This window comes from Stegostoma tigrinum, chromosome 25, assembly GCF_030684315.1.
Source record: "Stegostoma tigrinum isolate sSteTig4 chromosome 25, sSteTig4.hap1, whole genome shotgun sequence".
NCBI lineage: Eukaryota > Metazoa > Chordata > Chondrichthyes > Orectolobiformes > Stegostomatidae > Stegostoma > Stegostoma tigrinum.
Window position 1 is genome coordinate 25,162,682 of NC_081378.1, and position 26,470 is coordinate 25,189,151.

Genomic DNA, 26,470 nt, shown 5'->3' on the forward strand with positions numbered 1-26,470 from the left:
GACAAATACCAGGAAAGCTGACTACACAAATAAAGCCAGGCACTCAACCTCGTACGTCAGAGATAATATTAGTCATGAAAAAAAACACAAAAGGACCATAGATGCTGGAAATCAGACAAAAACAGAAATTGCTGGAAAAGCTTAGCAGGTCTGTCAGCATCTGTAGAGAGAAATCAGAGTTAATGTTTTGGGTCCAGTGACCCTTCCTCAGGACTAATGGTAGCCAGAAGTGCAGAAGGCAGGGTGTGGGGAGGGTCTAAGGAGCAAATGATAGGTGGAGATACAGCCCAAAGAGAGAACAATAGTTGGACAGACAAAGGTGTGAATGAAAATCATCCTAGGAGAACAGGTACTAACTGGGCCAACTGGGTGCTAACAATGGGTTGTGTGTATTGGTTGATCATGTGATAAGGCCTGGTGTATGGGGGTTGGGCTTAAGGACATGGAAGGAGTTGTCTCAAACCCTAAAACTGTTGAACTTGATATTGAATCCAGAAGACTGTACAGTTCCCAAGTGGAAAAAGAGGTGCTGTGCTTCCAGCTTGCACCGAGTTTTGCTGGAGCATGGCAGCAAGCCTGAGACAGAGATGTTGGCCAGGGAACAAGGTGTTACATTGAAATAGCAGGCAACTGGAAGCTCAGAGTTTTTTTTGTGGATAGAATGTAGGTGTTCTGCAAAGCGGTCACCTAATCTACATTTCATTTCCCTACTATAGAGGAAACCACATTATGAAGAGCAAATACAGTAGAACAGATTGAATCAAGTGCAGGTAAAGTATCGCTTCACTTGGAAGGTATGCTTGGGCCCTTGGATACTGAGGAGGGAGGAAGTAAATAGGCAGGTATTACCTCTTCTGCGGTTACTTGGGAAGGTGTCGTGGGGTTGTAGGGGAGCACTATGAGTGGAGCAGGAGTAGCCCAGGGTGTTCTGGACGGATCAGTCTTTGTGGAAGGCTGACAAGGGAGGGGAGGGGTATGTGTCTGGAGGTGGCAGGATTGGCGGCTAACAATTCTCTGATGTTAATGTTGGTGGGATGGTAGGTGAGGGCAAGGGGGGGACCCTATCACTCTTGTGGGAGGGAAATGAGTGGAGTAAGGGCTGAAGTGCAGGAGACAGGTAGGACCCACCTGAGGGCCCTATTGACTATAGTGCTGGAGATTCCTGGGTTGAGGAAGAAGGTGGATATTTCAGAGGCCTTGTTATTGAAGTCAGCGTCATGAGGACAGTTGCGATGGATATGTAGGAACTGGGACAATGCAATAGTGCAGGATGAAGAGTGTGAGGATGCATAGTGAAAGTAACTGTGGGAGTTGGTTGGTTTATAGCGGATTTTGGTAGCCAGTCTATCCACAGAAATGGAAGGGAGTAGAGTGAGGTGGATTGAGAGATAGAGCCAGAGATAATACAATCAAATTTTAAAGCAAAATTCAAGATAAGCTAGATTGAATAAAGGAATTTGATAAAATTAAAACAGTCAAATCACCAACCTAGTGTGCCATCAGTATGTTAACAGTAATCCAGGCAATCAATCAATAAATGAATAAGAGCATACATTGACCTAATTGATTTAAATAAAGCTACAGAAATACAACGTTATCCAATGCTGACCATGGAATAAACAGTGTCATAGTTGCAACAATCAACCTTCAGCAAATTGTGGTTACTGACAAGATCATGCGATTAAAACTGCTTAGAACTGTGAACCTTCCAATATTCATTTTGAGCAAGTACACGCTTAGCAGTGTCTTTATGAATTATCTGAACAATAAAAGCTTGTATTTTATACAATGCCATTAATGGCAAAACTTGTGGCCAAGGCATTTTACAGAGGTATTATAAAACAGAATAAAAACTGAAAGAAGTCCGGATGCTGTAAATCAGGAATAAACAGAAGTTGGTGGAAAAGCTCAGCAAATCTGGCAGCATCTGCGAAAGAAAAGATAAGTTCTGAGGAAGGGTCACTGAGCCCAAAATGTTAACTCTGATTTTTTTCTTCACAGATGCTGCCAGGACTGTTAAGTTTTTTCAGTAACTTCAATTTTTGTTCCATTATAAACCAGAATATCTATATCTGAAATTTTAACAATGTACATACTGTACCCTCACAGAAGTATCACATATATGCATCCTTTGCTTGTGCTGACACATACAGAATTTGTTTACAAAAGCTGGACACCCTAACATTCAAAATTAGGGTGAATAATATTCTTCCAAGTATGAAGCAGCTTTTAAGTCACGTGTCTCAGTAATAGAGGCAGGCCTCGCATTAGCGTAAGTTCTTTCTGTGCCTCAACGTGAAATCATTGCTGTTATGATTTCTTTGTGTATCTTTTAATTTTTTTTCTGTGTTTCGAATGTTGTTTCCTGCTTACAGATTCCACTGCCTTACAAATCAAGACATAAACTGGAACGACTTTGGAACAATAAACTGACCAACACGATTGATTCAAATTGTACAGTTGGTACAGTTACTATTTTGCCTAAGTCATTACTTCAACTGACCAGGAATGTATGACATGGTTATTTCTGATAGTGACAGATGTAAGGCACTACCCTTCACATTTACAACTGTTTAAGTTATATATGCAGTATAAGAATAGAAAAAAAACAATATTAAATAACATTTCAGAATTGCAGTGCCACACCATCCTTCTGTTTTTCAAAAGTCTTAAAATAGTAATGTCTTTCATTAATAGTGCATTATGAATGGGATTTCGATGTTAAAATAGTTTAAACACAGGTTTTTACAGAGTATTGTAATCTGCCTACCTCATCCACTTTTAAAAAGTTTGTCTCATCACCTCTAGAACCAGTTTCTAAATTATTCACAGAAGATTCTTTGTTAGTTTTGAAGCTTTCATGAAGGATTACTAATAACAGAGCATCACTTGGTGAAGTTACAGAAGTTAGCTGATTCTTAATGAAATGAGCCAAAGAAATAAGGCTTGTCTAGGTAAAGTGTTCTATTATTTTGAAGCAAATCCAAATTATCCAGTGATTAAATATATGATAATGAAAGTACATTGTTCTGAGACATTAACTGATGCACAGACTTATCAACACATTTTTACAGTTAGAAATGTTCTCAATATTTTAATGTGTTGAAAAATAGTTTCTCATTTCAGAAACATCAAAGCAAAACAATACTATTGAAAGAAGTTATTTCTGCTACAAACAAAATGGGGAGAAACAAATGCAGACAATTGAAAACCTAACACTTCTTTGCAGCATCAGTGGAGAATTACTCAATGTATGTATTTGACTGTGTACAAATTGTTTTATGTCAAAGAATAACATTGCAACAATTAATAATTCATGAATTTCCATTCCATTTTATCCTTGAGGAAAGCTACCTTTCAAGGTAAAATGGGGAGAGTTTAAAGAGATGTCAGAAGCAAGTTTTTTTTAATGTAGATGTGTTTGTTATGGTCTATTAGAGGTGGTGGTAGAAGCAGATACAATAGCAATGCTTAAGAGGCATCTTGACAAATACATGAATAGATAGGCAATAGAGAAATCAGGACCACAAAGAGGCAAAAGGTTTTGGCTTAGAAAGGTGTCGTTTGTCAGCGCAGGCTCGGTGGATCAAAGGGCTTATTCCTGTATTGTTCTTTGCTTTTACCCACAAAGAAATAAGGAACTTTGTAGCATGGTCTTTCCCTTTCCAGATGGTGCCAGGAAAAGGATATCTTTGGATACCCATTATCCTTGAACACTTGGAAGAGGTATTCCTCCTCCTCTCGGCGCAGTCCCATTTAAATAGCTTTTGCACGCAGCTTCGTTGGTGTGTGCTGGGATAGTTACTATTGAAGTTCAATACCTGGTCTGTGTGGGTGGTTTTTAGGTGTACTTTTGTTTGCAGTTCCCCATTTGTCTTGCATTCTTCCAAGATGTCAGGAATGGGAGTTGTTTGTTTTTCACCTCTTCGCTGGTGAATTTTATTCTGGTGAGGGTGTTGTTTGTGAGTTTGTGTGTCTCTTCTAATTTGGTCCGTTTAGTGATGACCAAGGTGTCGTCTTCGTAGCGTATCCATAGTTTAGGTTGGATTTGCAGAAGGGCAGTCCTTTCCAGTCTTTGCATCACTGTTCCTACTATGAGTCCAGAGATAGGTGATCCCATGGGCGTCCCGTTGATTTGCTCATATGTTTGGCCATTGAAGGTGAAGTGGCTGGCCAGGCATAGGTCCAGTATTTAAGCATGTTGTCCCTGGAGATGGTTTCACCAGGGTCGTTTCACCACATACCTACCAGTAGAAACTGGTCTGACACCACAATTAGGCAACAAAATCCTATACATGCTACAAAGACTTAAACAAACAGGACAGATCAACAAAGCAGACTTCTTAAGAATGAAACCCGAAGGAAACAACACACCTCAATTCTACGGCCTCCCTAAAGTGCACAAGCCAGGAGTCCCCTTCAGACCCATAGTCTCCCTACCAGGCACACCATCGCACAGATTAGCCAGAGAACAACAAAAAATACTCAGGCACCTGGACAACAAATCACCCCACTCCATCCACTCAGCCCAAGAATTCCTCAACTCCATCAAAGACAAAGATAGGGGACGAAGAGACCATGATATTGGTTGATGTCACTGCCCTATTCACGGCAATAGACATACCACTAGCAAGGGAAACAGTTACAACACTACTTGAACAAGAACATGACCCCAGTGAAACCATCTTCAGGGACAACATGCTTAAACAACTGGACCTATGCCTGCCAGCTTCCTCAGCTTCAACGGCCAAACGTACAAGCAAATCAACAGGACGCCCATGGGATCGCCTATCTCCGGACTCGTAGTAGAAGTACTTAGACGACACCTTAGTCATCACTAAACGAACTAAATTAGAAGAGACACACAAACTCACAAACAACACCCTCACCAGAATAAAATTCACCAGAGAGGAGGTGAAGAACAAACAACTCCCATTCCTGACATCATGGTAGAACGCAAGACAAATGGGGAACTGCAAACAAAAGTACACCTAAAAACCACCCACACAGACCAGGTATTGAACTTCAATAGTAACTATCCCAGCACACACCAACGATGCTGCGTGTGAAAACTATTTAAATGGGCAACAACAGACTGCAGCAAAATTGAACTGCGCCAAGAGGAGAAGGAATACCTCTTCCAAGTGTTCGAGGATAATGGGTATCCAAAGAACTGGGTCAGGAACAGCATCAGAAAAATTCTACGTGTCCTGACACACTCATCACACTACCCTACATCAGGAACGTGTCAGAACTCACCACAAGACTTCTACGACCGCTGGGCATCAGAGTGGCACACGAACCCATGTCACCCAACAAGTGCTCACCCAAACTAAAGACCCAGTCCCTGCCATGGACAGGACCAATGTCATCTACAAGATCCCCTGCAGAGACTGTGAGAAACACTACATTGGACAAACAGGAAGGAAACTAACGACAAGACTACATGAACACCAACTGGCCATAAAAAGACACGACTAATACTCACTCATCTCAATTCACATGGACAAGGAGAACCATGGCTTTCACTGGGACAAGATCGTGGAACAGGCTAGGCAGAGACAAGCACCAGAATTCCTGGAAGCATGGCACTCCATGAAGCAGGCTATTAATAAATACATCGAACTCAACCCTATATACATTCCACTACGTAGTAAACCCGGAAGTGAGGCAATCCATCACAATGGACCCTAGAGTTTAAAAACCAGGTGGGAAAACACACTGACACTTCATCAGAGGCTGCACTGAGGACGTTACCAAGCATGGTGATGAAACGTCTGCAAAACAACAAACCAGCTCGGCGAGGCAACCAACCTCAACTGTACTCCTGTATCCCTGTACTTGAGTACATATGATAATAAAATCTAATTCTAATTCTACTTGAATTCACTCAAAATCATTTGAACGTTTTCCTGTTTCGTTTCAAGTTCACGTGGCGAGCTCTTTACAATGGTCACACTAGATTTTGAACGTGTTCTGCTTTGTCAGCTTTTAACCTAACCATGCATACATGGACTGGCAGATCATCCAAGATCACTACTTCATCCTCGCTACATTGATCTTCTTCTGGAGCAAGTAAAATGCCAAACAGCATGTGCAACCATCTGTACTTCCTAAATGGCATGCCCAATGTGGCGAGTTTTGAGAAGATTTGTAGCTCGCGTTGAGGTTCTGAATGTGAGTTTGCTCGCTGAGCTGGAAGGTTAGTTTTCAGACGTTTCATCACCATTCTAGGTAACATCATCAGTGAGCCTCCGACGAAGCGCTGGTGTTATGTCCCGCTTTCTATTTATCTGGTTAGGTTTCCTTGGGTTGGTGATGTCATTTCCTGTGTTGGTGATGTCATTTCCTGTTTTTTTTCTCAGGGGATGGTAGATTGATTTGGAGCCAGTGTGTTTGTTGATGGAGTTCCGGTTGGAGTGCCATGCTTCTAGGTATTCTCGTGTGTGTCTCTGTTTGGCTTGTCCTAGGATGGATGTGTTGTCCCAATCAAAGTGGTGTCCTTCCTCATCCGTATGTAAGGATACGAGTGATAGTGGGTCATGTTGTTTTGTGGCTAGTTGATGTTCATGTATCCTGGTGGCTAGCTTTCTGCCAGTTTGTCCAATGTAGTGTTTGTCACAGTTCTTGCAAGGTATTTTGGAGATGACGTTTGTTTTGTTTGTTGTCTGTATAGGGTCTTTTAAGTTCATGAGCTGCTGTTTTAGTGTGTTGGTGGGTTTGTGGGCTACCCTGATGCCAAGAGATGCGAGTAGTCTGGCAGTCATTTCGGAAATGTCTTTGATGTAGGGGAGAGTGGTTATGGTTTCTGAGCCTGTTTTGTCTGTTTGTTTGGGTTTATTGCTGAGGAATCGGCGGACTGTGTTCATAGGGTACCCATTCTTTTTGAATACGCTGTATAGGTGATTTTCTTCTGCTCTGCGTGGTTCCTCTGTGCTGCAGTGTGTGGTGGCTCATTGGAATAATGTTCTAATGCAGCTTTGTTTGTGGGTGTTGGGATGGTTGCTCCTGTAGTTCAGTGTTTGGTCCGTATGTGTTGTTTTCCTGTAGACGCTGGTTTGAAGTTCCCCATTGACTGTTCGTTCTACTGTGACATAGGAATGGCAGTTTGTTATTGTTTTCCTCCTCTTTTGTGAATGTTATGCCAGTAAGGGTATTATTGATGGTCTTGAAGGTTTCGTCTAATTTGTTTTGTTTAGTGATGACAAAGGTGTCATCCACATAGCGGACCCAAAGTTTGGGTTGGATGATTGGCAGAGCTGTTTGTTCGAGTCCCTGCATTACTGCCTCTGCTAAGAAACCTGATATCGGAGATCCCATGGGTGTACAGTTGGTTTGCCTGTAGGATTTGTTATTGAAAGTGAAGTGGGTGGTGAGGCATAGGTCACTAGCTTGATGATGAGGTTGGTGGTGTCTGGTGTATGTGTCTTCTGTTCTTCTATGCCCAATGTAGTCAGGAAGCTGCTACTTCTCTCTAACTTCACTTGCCAGTATCAATCATAGTTTTTCTCGTAGTTAGCCTGGGTTAGTGGGATATCTTCAAAGTTTTGCTGAGATCTTCTGGATCTGTACATTTGCTCAGCTTTCCAGATATTGTTGCTATTTGCCACAAGGTGGTACAGTCTGTTCTGTAGGAGTTGACACTCTTGAATACTCGCTTCTTTTTTAGCTCCACTGTCATGTCTCTCAGGCTAGACTTGAGGGCAGCTGGAACTCTGTTTGGTAGATTCAACTGGTCTTACACTCTCATGTACTTTGAGATGATGTTCACAAGGAGGGGCTGAACCAAAGATCTGTGAAAATATCTTTGTAAAATTGTAGGATCTGCTCAGCAGTCCATAGCTTGGTATTCTATGCAACACTGCAAATATAATTAGGTACTTGTGGCACTACCAGTTCAAGCTTTAAACTTGCACCAACTGAGATAAGTAATCTTTGCTTACGATTATAATCGTGAACCGCAAATCTTCATTCTTGACACTGCATTGGCTTCTCAGCTTAATTTGTCCTCTTGGGATAGGTATTGATCTATTACACCTCAACTTTTCCTTTGACAGCTTTTTTGTTTGGTTATCTTCTTCAGCCACCTTGCACAGGTCTGTGAAAATGATAACGGACACTGATGCAGCATTCAATCTGATACCTCACATTCACTTGATATGCTTCTCACGTAATCATTTTTTAACAGACACAAACTATTTACCACATTTAACTTGGATGTACAACGCTTCATCAGAATCATTATCCAATATCATCCAAGCATCCGTCTTTATAGGTTTGCATTGCTTCAGCAAAACACTTCAAGCTCTGATGTTAAATACATGCCATTTCAAGTTCAATCAGTTCCAAATGGTCTTCAAGGCCTACGAGACTTCACCAGTCTGACTCTTCTGCTCGTCTGGGAGGTCTAGGGTGCAACACAATTTGTACAGCTGTCTCCTCGTCACTGATGAGCAGAAAACATGAACCCATTACACTATTTTTTAAATCTGTCGCTATCTGACAATTCTATCATTGAGATTGGAAGAAATTCTAATTATATTTCTTGTTGCCTTCATCTTCACAGAAGCAGAACTGGAAAATTCAAAGCCATCCTGATTCACTCATTGGAAAAAAGAGCTGCAGATTGCAGGGATAATTATTCTGTTTTTTTTTAATAGCAGTTGGCTCAGTACACCTCTAAAAATCCCCATAATTTCAGCTGCTCACATTCAGTGCCGTGTTTAATGCGCAGGCTTTAATGGCTTCTTTATGTTGAAATCAACAGCAGAAGTCAAATAACTATGACAATTCAGAGTGCACAGTGTCCTTACAATTACATTTCTCCAAACAGTGGTAACGGAACGGGTATGGAAATCAAAGGTGGAGAGGTTATGAACAGTCTGCTTTTGCTGAAGACTATGTTGGGAGTTATTGAATATTATCATCAAGCAGCAATAAAGAAATATAAATATCCATCGAAGACCAGAAGAGAATAATGGGATTAACATATCAACTTTCTAAATTTCTCTTCACATAGATCAGTATAGTTCTGTTGGCAGAATGTAAACGATTAGTGGAAGTAGTATTGGTTTCAATATTAATAAAGTTATTCCATATTTTACTTTTGAATCAGTAAAATTTCTAAGACAGATACTACATTCTAAATGAGTAAATAAGCAACTTATACTTGGGTTTGGCATAAAGAACCAATTAGTTATAATAAAGAGATAACTAAGTGTGGAGCTGGATGAACACAGCAGGCCAAGCAGCAACTTAGGAGCACAAAAGCTGATGTTTCAGGCCTAGACCCTTAATCAGAAAAGGGGGATGGGGAGAGGGTTCTGAAATAAATAGGGAGAGAGGGGGAGGCAGATCGAAGGTGGATAGAGGAGAAGATGGGTGGAGAGGAGAAGATAGGTGGAGAGGAGACAGACAAGTTAAAGGCATGGGGATGGAGCCTGTAGAGGTGAGTATAGGTGGGGAGGTAAGGAGGGGATAGATCAGTCCAGGGAGGACGGACAGTTCAAGGGGGCGGGATGAGGTTAGGAGGTAGGGAGTGGATGTGCGGCTTGAGGTGGGAGGAGGGGATAGGTGAGAGCAAGAACAGGTTAGGGAGGCGGGGATGAGATGGGCTGGTTTTGGGATGCGGTAGGGGGAGAGCGATTTTGAAACTTGTGAAATCCACATTGATGCCATTGAGCTTCAGGGTTCGTAAGCGGAATATGAGTTGCTGTTCCTGCAACCTTCCGGTGGCATCATTGTGGCACTGCAGGAGACCCAGGATGAACATCTGGTCTAAGGAATGCGAGGGGGCGTTGAAATGGTTCGCGACTGAGAGGTGCAGTTGTTTGTTGCGCACTGAACGTAGGTGTTCTGCAAAGCGGTTCCCAAGCTAAAGAAAGAAACTAACGACTCCGCTAATGCCATTTAAATTGACCATGTTGCAGCAAATCTTATATGCATTTGAACAAAAAAAATCACAGAAATAAGTATGGCTCAGGTCTTTAGACTATTGATAGAAGAGGTAATTAGATTGAGGATTTTCCACTTATCCGTCAGTGATTTTAATGGGCAATTCTCAAAGTCTGGCCTGTCCTGGATGCCTCCTTTGTAGGACACCAATTAGCAATCTACTCAATGCAGGATCAGGCATTGGAAGGTCAAGAAATGTCTGCATTTCACAGCTATATCTGTCATGCTCCAGTATGTAAAGCATTTAAAGGTCCCAAAGTCACTGATGGCAGTGGAGTACGTGGATGGAGAATGCGGGAGTGAGTGAGTGTGAGTGGCATCTGTGTGTGTCTGGTGGTTTGTGGTGCATGATGATTGTATTTGGGCCAGGAGGTGTGTTGACAGTGTTATACTGTAGACCTGAGCTTTGAACAGCTTGGACAGACCCAGAGTGAAAAAGAACTGGTTTCCAGAGTACGAATATGTTTAACTGACATATATTAGCAGTGAAAATAACAATACAAGAAGTTGGATTAAGTCTGTTTAATGGGTTTTAAGATAGAGGCTTATATTATTGAGAAACAATCTTGATCAATCTACCTGTTTAGTCATATTACTTCTGTTTGTTTTAAGTTTGCGTTGGGAAGATAAGTTTGGTCTTTCAACTTAATCCTGAATTTCTGTTGCTATTTTTGTATCTTCACTTTTTTCATGCATTATATTCTTTAAATCATTGTGGTCTATCAAGCTAATTGTAACAAATCTGGTTGCTCAATACTTCCACAACCGTGACCATAACAAAGTTACTTGGAAGGCAAATTAAATGTTAGCCTTCAAGTGAGGTGGGGAGTTTAAAAGTAGGGTAATCTTCCTCCAGTTGTGCAGAATGTTGGTACTGTATATAGTTTTGGTCAATTTATTTAAAGGGGGACATATTGCATTGAAAGAACTTCAGGGAAGGTTCATTTGGCTAATTCCATGGATAAGGGATCTGCTTATGAGGAAAGGTTAATCAGGTTGACTTACATTCAGTTTAGGAGAGGGACATATCCCCAAGGCATAATTACACACAACATACTTGTCAAATATCTCAGGAAAGTAATATCTATGAAGTTATCCCTCCAAAACAGTGACTCAAATATTTTGAAAGGGATGTGATCCCTATTAAATGTTATACTCCAACAGTAAAATTCAAAAACCAAATACAATAAGCAACATTCTCCAAAATAGACAAGGTTACCAATATTCAACAACTATAAATAGACAATTCTACTGAACCACAAGTAATGTGTGCATAGCATGCCTGCAGTTTGCAAACCCTTAAGTCATAATCTGACAACAGTATTCCAAAAGACTGCTATTAAAATGACAGGAATTTGGTTTAACAGTTTACGTAATGAATATCATTAACATGCAAACATACAAAGTGTTCACGTTACATCAGAAATCATAGTTCTGCAAATTATGTCTGCAATTTTATAGATGTTTTGATTCAATTGCTATATTTTACAAATACACAAACATTGAAAACATCTGCTGTCAGAGAATGAATTCACAACTACTATGTAATTTTTTGAACTTTAATGTGCTCTATATAGCCAAAAATAACTTATAAAGGAGTGAAACCTGAAGAAGCAGCATCTTTACTTCTACACATGGGCTTTGTAGCTCAGAATGTTGCATATTTAAAAATCAAATTCAACTTCTTGGTCACAAAGTTAATTTCTCACAATATCAAATGGCAAAACGATCTACGGTAAATCTTCACAGAATCATATTGTAGTTTCTGTAAGATATCAATCCATGGAAATACAAATAGTGATCAAGTGTCACCAAATTAATTGATTACCTGCTTTCACAATGTGGATATTTTTTATCATTATATTTTTACAGATTAGCTTCACACAGCATTTAAAACATGAGAACAAATTTGTCATTGTAAGTCCAATTACGAGACTGACAAATGAGAGAAAAGTCAATGCCAGATGTGGAAGATACTGAAGCTCTGAAGAGTTCCTCTCCAGTCAGACTCTGTATCTCCTATATTCACTGCTCCAGATTCTTCAACCACAGGTCTGCTCCTCGTGCTCTTGATGCTTTTCAAGAGACAATCAATATTTTGAGAAGCAGCAGAGGTGACAGGAAGGACAGATAGTATAAAGCAACAGATAAGGCTAGAGATTACAAAAATAATAAAAGGGTAAAAATATCTGCATTTGAACGCATGTAACATTTCAAACAAAACAGATGAACCGATAGGCAAATAGAAATAAGTATAATCTCAGACGCTACAGAAGTATGGTTGCAGGATAACACAGGGCGTGAATGTATATTAAAGAGTAGATGACATTTTGAAGAACTGGAAGCTTGGAAAAAGTGGAGGCTGCTTTACTAACAAAAGATAATATTAACCTAATCAAGAGGGATGACCAGAGTCATTCAGGAGGCAGAAGTGTTTTGGATAGGGATAAGAAATGATAAAGCAAGAAAGCAAGAAGCAGTGTACAGGCTTCTAACAATAAGCATATGATAGGGCCGAGTATAAAGGAAGAAATAATAGGAGCTAGTCAGAAAGATAAGACAATATGAAAAGGGATTTTGATCTACATATGGACTTAAAAAAATCAAATCAGCACACGTAGCTGTGATAAGGGACTCGCAGAATGCTTCTGGGATAGTTTCTGAGAACGAGATGTTCTGGAGCCTAGAACAGGCTATAATTGTCCTGGTCTTGTGCAACAAGGAAGGGTTAATAAATAACCTCTGTTAGTGAGGTGTCTCTAGGTAGCAATGATCATAATATGGAGATAGCAAGAACTGCAGATGCTGGAGTCAAACAGTCAGAAAATGAAGAAGGGTTCCAACCTGAAACATCAACTTTCCTACTGCTCTGATGCCGCCTGACTTGCTGTGTTCCTCCAGTTCCACACTGTGCTCTCAAAGATCATAATATAGTTGAATTTTAAATTCAGTTTAATGAAGATTGGGTCCAAGACTAGTATTTCAAACTTAAGTAAGACCAGGCTCAAACACAGAGGATGAATGGCGTCAGAATACAACTGATGGACAGTTACAGCAGCAGGAGGGGCAGATACAGGCCAAGGGCATAGAGAAATGATGACGCTTCCATCTGAATAATTCCACTGTCTGGCTCTCAAATTCTTAGTCTGCAGAGACATACTCACGAGGAGTATTGATGTTAATACTCTGGGCAATGTAGAAATTCCATGGTTACATCCTCTGCTTATTAATGTTAAAAGTGAATGCAAGCAGTTTAGGCTGCTTTAAGATATTTGTAAACAGCAGAAAAATTGCTTCACTGACATTCTTACATATTATATATACACTGAATGCATTGATCATATAAAATATAAAAATTACATTTTCATGACCCCAGCAAACCTCATAACCAAATCCTCATCTTTTAAGCTACTGAGGCAAACAGGGTGCAACAAAAGGATAGGAAATAACAGTTTGAATAGCAGATTTGCCAAGTGACAAATTTCTGAAAACTGACTTTCTAACATGGCCATGTAAACATAGGAAACTCAGAGCTGAAACCTAATTCATAGAATCCCTACAGTGTGAAAACAGGCCATTCAGCCCAACAGGTTCACACCTGCGAAGAGTATTTCACCCAGACCCAGACCAACCCACCTCCCCCCACCCCAGTCCACCCCTGCTACCCTGCATTTGCCATGGCTAATCCAGCTAAGCTACACATCCCTGGACACAATGGCTAATTCAGATTTTGGAAGTCAATTATTGAGCAGCTGACTTTGTTTTTAAAAAAAATACAACAATGATTTTGCTGGAGGTCTCAAAACGCATAAAGATAGATAAATCCCCAGGACCTGGACAGGTCTATCCCAGGATTTTCTGAGAGGTTAGGGAAGAGATTGCTGGGCCCCTTACTGAGATATCTATATCACTCACAGCCACAGATGAGGTGCTAGAGACTGGCGGCTTGCTAATGTGGTACCAGGGACAGGATTTAATGGTAGGACTCAGGAGAGTGTTGCCAAACAAAGACATTGTGGGTTGTGGGTGCATAGTTCCTTAAAAATGGTAGACCAGTTGGCGAATAAGGCATGCTTGTCTTTATTGGTCAGAAGATTGAGTATAGGAGTTGGGACATCATGTTGTGGCTGTACAGGACATTGTTGAGATCACCTTAGAACACTGCAAATAATTCTGGTTGCCCTTCTCTTGGAAGGATGTTGTGAAACTTGACAGCGATGCAAAAATGATTTATAAGAATATTGAAATGACTGGAGCATTTGAGTTAGAGACACTAATAGGCTGGAGCATTTTTCCCTGGAGTGTTGGAGGCTGATGGGTGACTTCGTCAAAGGTTAAAAAGTCATGAGAAGCCTGGATCGGATGAATATTCAAGGCTTTTTCCCCCAAGAGTGGGGCAACTCCAAAACTAGTGGGCATAGATTAAAATTGAGAGGAGAAAGGCTGAAAAAGGACCCGAGGGGCAACATTTTCATGCAGAAGGTGGGGTGTGTATGGAATGAACTGCCAGATAAAGTGGTAGAGACTCGTACAATTACAACAGTTAAAAGGCACTTGGATGGGTAAATGAATAGGAAGGGTATAGAGGGATGTGGGCCAATGGAACTAGATCAGATTGGGATGTCTGGTCAGCGTTAACGAACTGGACTGAAAGGTTCATTTATCTGCTTATGACTACAACTTGCCCAGCCAGAGAGTAGTGGGTCTGTGGTCTTCAGCCAGAGAGTGGTGGGCCTGTGGAATTCATTGCTATGGAGCGCAGTGGAGGCCGGAATGTTAAATGTCTTCAAGACAGAGAGTGATAATTTCTTGATCTCACAAGGAATTAAGGGCTATGGGGAGAGTGAGGGTAAGTGGAGTTGAAATGCCCATCAGCCATGATTAAATGGCGGAGTGGACTCGATGGGCTGAATAGCCTTACTTCCACTCCGACATCTTATGGTCTTATGATCCATTTTGTCTATTTTCCCCTTTTAAATATTTTACAAATAAAAATTATTTTAAATATTACACCAATAATTACTGTAATCCTGTAATTTTCAGTTCAAACATTTTCAGCACTGAAACTTGCAGCATATTTGAGCCTATGTAACAATGTGTTGACATCAACACAGAACCCGGGACCTCAGTGGATGGCAGAACTAACAGTACATTTCCATAATCATCTAAAATTTATCAAGGGAGAACTGATAAGGTGGGTGAATTTGAGTTAAATCAGATAGAAAAGGAGAAATAAGGATGGAAATACTGAATTAATAGAGAAAGAATAATTGGCTGAAAAGATTTTTAAAAGTATTATTTAAAATTTTTTAAGTATCTAAACAATGCACCACTTCAAGGAATGAGACTCTACATTGGATTGGGGAAGTTGGGCAGCAATGCATTAATATTATTCATATCACTGAAAGGTGCGCAAGATGGTGTTCACGAATTCACAGAACTCAGCAGGGAAAAGGACAGCAGAATCGGAAGTGGGTAGGGAAGGTTCTCAGAGTCCCGCTTCCCTCAGAAATCTAATGCAAACAGTAAGCTGAGTAAGCAATTACTCAGCAGCTAGTGGCTTTGAGGTGCTGCATGGATTGTGACCTGGTGCAGAAATAAGTGCTTGGTACCATTTGATGAGTTATCAGCACCCAAACTTTGATGTGAAAACATTTTACTTTAGCAATCATCCCAAAAACTTGAAGACTCAGGTTTGCCAGATTTCAGCTACCAGTGATCCTTCTGATATTCTTGGAAACCCACAAAACAAAAGTGCTTTACAGCATGGCTGAAGCAGGATCCTGAGTAGCCTCAAGGTACAGTGATAGCTTCTATGGCTGTTTGAATAAGCAGTGAGATCATCCTCTTTGGAGATTGAAGGTCGCACCTCCTCATCTAACCAAGCAGGTCTGAGCAAAGGGAGCAGAGGTGGTCATAGCAAGGTTATCCCTGGAAGGAGCCAGGAGATTGCTGTTACCTTGATCTACTGATCCAAACCTATACATCTCTCACCACCATCCTCTGTCTCAGCCCTGACCTGTTTCTTTGCAGGAGGGGCCTCCTTAGGAACGTAGGTCGTCTAAGGCACTGTCCATCTGACTGGGACACCTTGTTAGTAAATTTTCATACTTGAGCCTACATTACTCTTAGGGCCCCCTCCAATAATCCCATTGCTAGACGCTCACTTTCATCAAGGAGATCCTGACACCAAACAAATAACTTCCCAACTCCTTTCTAGCTATGAAAGGAAAAAACATAATTCAACAGCTGCAAAAGTAGTAACGAGAACAACTGCTGCCTGTTGCACACTTTGAAAAGCTGCTAAGGTGCCGTACCCCATCCGTTCCCCTATGGGCTTATCATAAAATCTAAAGGACCAATCATTGCCTAATTAACAAGCTAGATGCTTTTCAACTGTCAATTTTGAGAACATGAATAGCTTTTCCACAAAACCTGCTGTGTCTCACTTGCAAAATGTAGGACTGACATCATAACTTCAACAGTCTGACTCAGTATTATTCCATGAAATTTTACATCCTTTCCCCATTGCTTCTGTGTGTTTGCTTCATAGATACAAAATTTCAGCTGCTAATTACCATATTTAATTTGCTGAGACATTCTAATGGACACTTAATGCACAAATCCAACAAGCTCTTAAAAATAATGGGAAGGCAATATTGTTCCTGTGAAAGAAGGGATTAAAATGCAAATCCTCTAGGAGGCGCTGGGTATCCACAGTCATACCATTTTAAAAAAATCTCTCAAACCTGTTGGTAACTTGCAATTTAATAGTGACACGTTTTGGGCCATTATTGTTTTCTCTATATTCACAAATGTCCAGCAAAATATACCTGAAGGCTAGGATACTTCTATTCTAGCTCATGACATATCCAAGACTAATCTCAGAATCACTGGTGCTAATCTCCATTTTGATCAACACTTGGAGGATGCACTGAGGATGACAAGGTTTCAGAATGTACTCTGGGTTGGGATTTCAACGTCCACTACCAAAAGTGACTTGGTGGCAGTATTACAGATTGAGCTAGACATTTCTTAAATGTTGGAATGCGTCTGCAGGTGATGGTCAGGAAAACAACAAAATGGAAACGAAAATTGACCTCATTGTCACCAATCAGCCTGCCTCGGATGTATCTGTCCATGATATTATTGCTAAGAGCGATTACCACACAGTTCTTGTGAAGATGACCTGTGCGCTGATATTGTCTTACAGTGTGCTGTCTGGCACTACTACTGTGCTAGACCAAAAAGATTGAGAAACTCAAGAATCAACATCCATGAGGTTTAGTGAACAGCCTGGAGCAGAATCATACTCCAACACATTTGCAACCTCATGGAGCTTCATATTCTCCACTTTACCATTACCATGAGGCGACAGGACAAACCCTGGTTCAATGAAGGGTGCAAGAGGTTTGTCAGGAGCAGCACCAGGTATACATAAAAATGAGGTGTCAACCTGGTGAAGCTACAAAACAGGGTAACTTGAATGCCACACAGAATAAGCAGCAAGTAAAAGACAGAGCTAACTGATACAAACAACCAACAAATCAGATCTAAGCTCTGCAGTCCTACCACATCCAATTGTGAATGGTAATTGACTATTGAACAATTCATTATAGCAGACAGCTCCACAAATATTCCCATTCTCAATTGTGGGGCAACCAGGCACATCAGTGCAAAAGGTAAAGCTGAAGCATTTTCAACAACCTTCAGCCAAAAGACCCAAGTGGATGTGCCATCTTTGTTTCCTCAAGAGATCCCCAGCATCACAGATGCCAGTCTTCAACCACTTTGATTCACTTTACATGATATCGAAAAACATACAGAAGCACTATTTCCTGTAAAGACTATAGGCATTGACAACATTACAGCAATAATACCAAAAGCTTCTGCTCCAGAACTTGCCGCTCCCTTGGCCAATATGTTTCAATAAAGCGGCAAGACTAGCATCTACTTTACATTGTGGAAAATTGTACATGTATGTCTAATACGTAAAAAGCAGGACATATACAATCTAACCCATCAGTCAACTCTCGATCATCAGTAAAGTGATGTAAGTAGCCAAGAACAATATCCTGCTCACTGACACCCAGCTTGGATTCTCCCGGGGCCACCCAGCTCTGACCTCATTATAGTCAGAATTAGTAAGATACATTGTCTGTACCTGTGAAGTCAAATTGCAAATGCAGCACTGGTGTCAGGACCATCCATTAAAAATGTAATTACCTTCATAAGTTCCACTTTCTAACAGTGAACCACTTTTCTCAAGTTCCATAAATTCTTCCACGGTCACAAAATTGTAGTCAACACCAGGGACTTCTCCTTCTTTAGGTGGCCTTGTAGTACCTAAAGAGCAATAACAGTCATTGAGTTTTTAGTGACACAGACCATAGTTTTATTGATTCAAATTTCTAAATGAGTAAACAAATTGTGTATTGTGTTATAATAGAGAGGGAAGAAACAAATTAACTATTAATAAAGAAGTTTATTAATAGGTAATTTAAGGTAGTTTATTAATTCTTCTTAAAGCTCTGACTTTCAATAATGCAACATATTATGTTCTTTTTCACCTACACATTCTTAGCAGGTTGGTATACATTATGGACTATTTTCTACTGTCAAAATTACACCACAATGCTCTTTCAACCTGAATTTCAGTCATTCATACCATCTAAGTTTCAGATGCTATGTAATTATTGTTTTAAACTATGTCTTATCATTCCCTTGGTCTGTACATTATGGAACCACAGGCTTATAATTTCAAGGAATTCCACAACAAGGTGCGAAAAAACTAACAGCAATTGCACTGAACATATGAATGCACTTCTAAAGGGCTGTTGAGTACTTTGGAAACGTTACCAAATCCTTAAATTGGAAATCTATTTGATTTGAGATATAGGCTATTTAGACTTGACAAAAGAGAAAAGAGAGCCATACACAATAGAAACAATTGGGACAGAATGAAGTTGACCATCTTGCAAGAGATATGCAATTTTGAACAGAAATTGCGAAGAGAAAATTAATGTTATCACTATTAATAAACTACAACCCACCAGACCAGTATGCGGAAACATAATCTGGTTCAGGAGGAGGCAATCCTGGTTCTTGTTCTATCTCAACCAAAAGTTAACTGTCCAGTCAAAACCAGTTCTTAATCTATAGTCCTATGGATTACATCACCACAAGGCACATCCAGTGTTTTCTTTTACACAGCAACTCTGTCATTATTCCAGGCAGTCACTTCCAGAATCCCACTATCCTCAGGGCAGATAAACTCTCTCATAATCCTTCTACCAATAACTATCAATCTTGATCACCTAGTTACTGGTCTGCCTGATAATAAAAACAGTTGACTGCTTTTTTTTAATTTAGGCTCCTCCTAATTATTTCCATGTTCATTAAATCTCTCCTCAATTCCTTCTCTTCCAAAGAAAATAATTCTAGCTTACCAAATTTTTTCTCACGGCTAAAATTATCCATTCTTTGCAACATTTCTTATGTATCCTTTCTGGTGTAATCACGTCCTTCTTTGATGCGGTGACCAGAGCCGTTGTCTAATTGCATTTTATACAGTTGTAGCATATTCTCCTTGTTCTTGCTGAGTATAATACTCTATATACCTTATTGACTAACTTTTCTACCTGCCCTGTAGTGCTCAAAATACACAGAGACAGCAAACAAATTTGACTTCGAGAGTCTCCAAGTGCTTTGGAAAATTGAATCATGGAAGTGACCGATCATATTAAAGTCATTCCTTTAAGTAAAATGGTGAAGTGCTGTTGCTTAGATGGCAGGTTGCTTTTGCCCAGTGTGTACTGTTGATAGACTCACTAATAAAGCCACCAAATACAGCAGAAAATTAGTCTGCCATTAGAGTAACAGCATGTCATTAGGAAAGTTAATGCTGGCAATGAGGGAATTGCCAATGACATCAAAGCTATGGGTTGCATATGAAGTTGATTAGCTAGGAGGGAACCAGGAGACTCCTTTTAGTGAAGTTGGAAAGGGGTCCGAGAACAGTGCTTGTGCCAGGACAGGCTTATAGTAGATCTGGAAGTTGCCTGTTGGGTCAATGGCTGGGATGGGGAGGGGAACAGGAGAAGGCTATGAGGGGTATGCAGAAGCAGGACACTACAAAAGGAGACAGGATGGTTTTAAACATCTATTCAAAGCAATACTCAGTCAACTGGGAACAAGGAAAACATAAAATCACTGAGATTTTCCTTGTAAATGAATGCAAATCTTTAAGGCTACATAGGTTCAAAAGCTACTGTCCTTGTAAAAACTGTGATGGACCACAAAGGATAATGGGCACGGAATGCAGTTAAGGAAATGTAGCTGATTCAGGATCACCAGCTCCATTTAAAATGAACTGGAGTCATATTTACCATTCTTTAACGGCATTGGAAAAGGAATATTAAAGGTATAAAAGTGGGAAAACAATTCTTCAGAAGTATTTTAATTTACCTAGAAATTATTCAGCAATAATATTTCACCACCTCTCAATATGCATTGTTATCTTGTCAGCTATACGTCAAAAATAATCATCAACCCATTTGAAACAAATAGGTTATCTCCATAGTAAGCATGCGAACCAAGGAATGTCACAGGACCAACCGAATCCCTGTATGCAAATATCATAAATAGCTTCTTAAAGTGATAATCAACAGTGGTATTGGAGTGAAGCTCACAACAGAAGGAAAAAGAGCCCTAAATTTAGGCCAACAGAAGTAATTCTGGTTCTTTAAACAACAGCTGAGAAGCTATGTATACAACAAGTATACTTACTTGTTGGCAGGCTCAACTCTTCCTTGCATAAATTCAAGCTCATCCAGGAGAACACAGCAAGGTTTCATCCCATACAATGTCCAAGCTGCATATTGAGAGACAAGTTATCTCACAAGCAACAGATCAGGTGTTAATTTCTGCAGTACCTCCACATTGAGGTTACCACGAAGGACAATTCTTCTCAACTTCTCCCCTCGCTTGAGGCATAGTGACCCTCGAGTTAAAGCACCACGAGTCACCCCTCTAACGAGGCAGCAGCCCGATGATCTGGTAGGATGACAACCATTTCCAAATGTACTAAGCTGTTCACCTCAAGTACTACTCAAATGCTGTAAACTCTTATTTAAAATGCATACAACAACAAATTTCAGACAACCTGGTGAGATGTCAAGGCTGGAAGAATGCACCCAATATTCTCCAGATCATAAAATAAAAATAATTCTTCCAGTTATCAAGGTGGCTAGCTAAATCCCTTATTGGCTTTCAACATGAAGATCTAATCAAGTAGGTTTCTTCATATACACAATTATGGGTTTCTTATTAAAGCAAAATGGATTTAACAAAGCTGCAATAATTGGTTAAGATGCCGAGTAAGTAAAATAGAACCGTACACTGTTGGTGTTCCTCTGCATTGCAAACCAGCTGTCCCGTCAACTGAGTGCCAAATAAGGCTTCAAAGAACGAATTTTTTTGACATCTTAAAAATCACCAGTTAAATAGCTATCACCTCTATTAGAAGTAAACAGAAAGAATTAGAAATAACTAAATAGAAAGAAATACAAATAAGTAAATGGATGCATTTTAGATTATTAGGATTTTTGCTTTCGTCAAAGATTTGTCCTGTTTCCAATATTGGATTGAGTATTCCACCTCTAACGTGAAGACTTGAAGCATAATGGACTACATTTAAATGCATAAAGCCAATTGCTTCCCAGATCCTGATCATAACAGTATTGTATATCTCTTTCAATTTTCTTAAAATCATGACTTTTCTAGAGATTGGTTTCTGAATTGGCAACACACTCTCTGTTTTGAAACAGAGAGATCAGGCACAAGGGCAGTGGATAGAACACAGATGAACAGAATTTTTGATCCTAGTTGTTCAGTCCAGAATTTTACTGTGCATTAGACATCACAAAGAAAATCTTTCAGTGTCTCACATTTGTTTATTTTTTTCAACAATCGCAAGTGGAATTATGGTGCAATTACACTTGCATAACAAAAAGAAAAATACAATTCTAAGTATCAGTTGAATGTAAAACTTGAAGCAAAACTAATTTGAATCCTGAGGCTAGTTCTCTTACTATAAGTGTCAAAGAAGCCTGTGATGATTTAATTAGTATACAAAATGTAGTGTAGAGAATGAACTGAGCCACTGTTTGAAACACTTAGCATCCCCCCAGTATTGTTGTATGTATTAGTTACCACTGCCTCCTGCTTGAAAAATAACGGCATTTTAAATTTTTGTCTCCTTTTTGTTATTTGGACATTTAGTATATTCATTTCTGAAATATTTGCAAACAATAAATTCCCTCTGCTACTGTAAACATAATTTTATAATCTGAAGCATATTCCAAAATGAATCATTGTGTTATAGGATTTTCTTCCCAACAACGTACTCAGGACATATTAAATAATTGAAAATGTCAGGTATTGAACATAAATAGAAATGCATGTCACCTCCTTAATTAGAAAGAAATCATTTTACTGCTTTCAGTCCGGTTTTCATTGAAAGACAGACATCTGGAGATGAATAAAAAAAACATACTTCACTGCTCTTATAGCTGTTCCTAGAAGGTAATGAAATAAAGATAGTCCGAAGATGATACATAATTTAAGAAAACTTATTTCAGTATGCAACAACGGATTTTCCCTCATGACAATCTTTTGTATATACATATATCACATATCACAAGTTAGGATTAAAATAGCATGGGGGCAAATGTACAGGCAGATCCATTAAAATGATAGCCATTGCATATGGAATATTTTCTGATGAACTCAATATTTCAACAACATGTTCTGGAAATAGGTCAGCTCTTCAAGTTGCCTGTTACTTCATGCTGGTGACATTTTCTGATTAATTCTAAGTTGGGAATAGAAGCACTAGAATGGTAAAGTGAATTAGAGAATAAACATTGTTTCATTTACTGATAGAATGTTAATTTAGTTTTTACTTTCTGAAATTCTTTCTCTACAGTGCTGCTATAGGTAGATATTCAAGATAGTCCAAACAGTTCATTAGACTGGGAGAGACAACTAAAGGAGTGTTATCACTAGGTCATTTGGCTACAGATAAAATAAGCTAAACAGACCAGTCATTCTTTTTTCTAGAATAATTTGTAAGAAATAGGGAGACCAAGGAGAAAAGAAACCAAATGAACACACTTGATAGCAAATACATAAAAATTTGTTTTAAAACACATGACACGATCAGTAATGAAGTAAGAGTACATCTGAATACTGCTGCATTGCACGTAGGCTTGATAACATGTCTTTCAGGCATTTCACCATGGCAACAAAGTCCCTTTAAATAATATGCAATTTCGAAAAGACAACAATTACTGTCAAATCGTTCAGCTGCAGCTGCCTAAGTTCTATAAGCATGGTGATTACAGAATTTTTGAAAAATGTTGCTGCTTCACCTCTGAATCATAGGATTAAAAAAATGTTAAACTGAGAGCATTCTTCTACCATGTACTTATATATTACAATTGAAACTATGTTTTCAAGTTTCAACTGTTTTTCTCCCCCTCAAAGTTCTGTATTAGTAGCTCAATACTTCGTATAATTTCACTGCTTAGAAAAGATATAAGGCAATCAGCTCAATAAAAATTGTTTTATTGGTGGTCAGCCCCTGGCAGGTTAGGTCACAATTACTTCCAAAAATGTTCGTAAAGCAATGCTTTATTCAAACAGCTTACAGTACACTAAAATGTAAATTGCCATTTAATCCTGTCTGTGTTTTAGATATCAATAGATTATCAGGTACTATGGCACCACTGCATGCTACAAATGGAACTGGGCTATTCGGATGAGTGTTCTTACAGGAGAGCTGCACACTGTGAAAATGTAGCTCAAAGTTTCTGGGTTCCAATAAATTCAAGTAATAAATACATACCCCAATGGCACAAGCAAGAAAAGGAAAGCGCAAAAAGAACTGGAAAAAACATTACTGATCATATCCAGTAATGCTAACAGGTTTTTACATAATTCTGTGAAGGAGTTGATAAAGACTGATGTATGTAAGAGGGAAAGGGAATGGGAAAAGGCATTTTAGAACAAGAAAACAGTGGCAATGGTGAGGACAGAAGCTGATGGGAATAGTGGAAGGGGAACAGTAGGTATGTAGAAATAATGGTGAACTGGGTGGAAACGGGGAGGGAACAAAGTAATCCGAGAAGAATAAGAGACAGAGGACAAGAGGGGTAATGTAGGTAGCCTAAAGCATTAGTGCAGAGAAAGCGAAGAATGAAGATGGGTGAGGGAAAATGAGATACATAATGGTGTTGCATACTTTGTTTCTGGTGTGAAATTACATTTTGTGTACAATTCCTTTTGTCAACGGGGTCATATAATAGGATGTATAAAAATTCATATTTTGAGCTGAGTATTCATATCTAATACAAAAGAATTGGATATCTCTGCTCTTGAAAAATAATTTCAAAACTATAGAAATGAAGCTTTTACGTTACAGGTTCTATGTTGTTTTACATTTGTGACTCCCAAATCAACATGTGCCTATCATGGACAAAGCCAGTGTGATAACCACCTCTGATTGTGAGCAATACTGTGAGCAAAATTTGTAATTTCTTTAAATTATCTTTAGAATCGGTAATTGTTTTTAAAACTACTTGAAAGGATTTTCAAAAGTTTACATCAATTGTAATTTTCTTGAATAAGAAAAAATACTACACCATGTGACCTAGTGCCCCTTGACCTGGAAGCAGTGCCAAAAGGAATGAAGACAAAATGGAAACTGTATGAGCAGACGCAAAGGTAATATGCAGACAAAGGAGAGTTACAGAAGAAGGGAGCACAGAGAAGTTACGTTTAGAAGCAAGTATGGGTATATAATAGTTAAATAGGACAGAAGGTTAAAAACTGAAGATATGGTTAGGAGCACTGTAAGATAGGAGTAGGGATAGATCTTTCTGTCACTTCTATTTGATCTATATCACGGCTGATAATCTACGTTGGTGCTGTTTTTCCACGTTATCCCCATTCTCCTGATTTATTGGTATTTAAAATTCCAACTATCACGATCCTGAATATACTAATGAAGGAATTCCACAACCCTCTGGGGTAGAGAATTCCAAAAGTTCACTACCCCCTGAGTGAAGAAATTGCTTATTTCAGTAATAAATAATTTGCCCCTTATCCTGAGATAGTGTCCTCTGATTTCAGAGCTCTCATCCTGAGCAAACAATTTTTTCTACCCCCATCCTGATAAGTCCTTTAGAAATTGCATATGTTTTAGTGAGAGGAGTTCGAACTTTATCAAAATCCAGAGAAAACAGGTCCAGTCTCTCTAATTTTTCTTTATAGGACAAAACCACAAAACCGAGGAATTACCCTGGTAAGCCTCTGCTGCACTTCCTCTGTGGAAATTATACCCTTCTTTAGGCAAGAGGATGGAAATTGCTCAAAACCCTCCAGGTGCAATGTCAAATGTCTGTACATTGGAAACAACACATTTTCTCTCCTCCATTCAAGTCCTTTTGTGATTTAGGCCCTAATGCTATTTCCCTTCCTGGTTGCTTGCTGTACCTGCATATCAGCATTCAGTGATGTGATCAAGGACACAGGTCCCTTCAGACATCAACACTTTCCAATCTTTCATTATTTAAAAAATACCCTGCAACTCTGTCCCTCTATTAAAATGGATAACTGTACACTCAAACAATATATTACATCTGCTATAATCTTGGCATTCATGCAGCCTCTCCAAAATCTCTGAAATCACTTTGCATTATCTTGATGATACCGATAACTATTTAGTTTTGTGTCTTCTGCTTAATTGGAAATCAGACATTTGGTCCCTATATCCAAATAATTTTTACAGGTTGTGAACAGCAGAGGAGGCACTGGCCTAGTGGTATTATCGCTGGACTATTAATCCAAAGATCCGGGTAACGTTCTGGGGACCCAGGTTCGAAACCCACCACAGCAGATAGAGTAATTTGAATTCAAAAAAAGAAATCTGGAATTAATTCGTCTAACGATTGCCATGAATCCATTGCTGATTGTCAGGAAAAACCCATCTGGTTCACTAATGTCCTTTAAGGAAGCTGCCATCCTTACCTGGTCTGGCCTACGTGTGACTCCAGACTCACAGCAATGTGGTTGACTCTTAACTGCCCTCTGGGTAGGTAATAAATGCTGCCGAGCCAGTGATGCCCATATCCTGTGCATGAATAAAAAAACTGCGCTGAACCATATAATATCACTCTAGTCCTAGCCTGCAAATCTAAGAATGTCTCTTCATTCTTAATCTGTTTTCTTTCCATTATCCAAATATCATCTGTGCTGGTATATTACATCTATCCAATTATGTCAAACTTTCCTAATCAACTTGTGGGACTTCTGTGAAAGCCTTCTGAAAACCCAATACAACATATCCAGTAGCTCCCACTTACATACTCTGCTAGCAAGATGCTTACAAAACTGGAAAAGATTTTTAAAACATTATTTTATGATCATAAATCCATATTGATTCTGCCTAATC

At 39.4% G+C, this 26,470-nt stretch overlaps 1 protein-coding gene across 16 annotated transcripts in view; it reads right to left on the reverse strand.

The window, feature by feature from the left end:
• Positions 1-26,470, reverse strand: part of LOC125463094 (membrane-associated guanylate kinase, WW and PDZ domain-containing protein 2) — a 545,354-nt gene that overhangs the window by 190,272 nt on the left and 328,612 nt on the right. For all 16 annotated transcript variants that reach the window (XR_009447220.1, XM_059654599.1, XM_059654586.1 and 13 more), the window contains one exon: positions 18,181-18,300. Coding sequence is in view for 15 of the 16 variants with exons in the window: in XM_059654599.1 (XP_059510582.1) it covers positions 18,181-18,300 (120 nt within the window). In the remaining variant the exon portion in view is untranslated. The remainder of the gene's footprint in view (positions 1-18,180; positions 18,301-26,470) is intronic.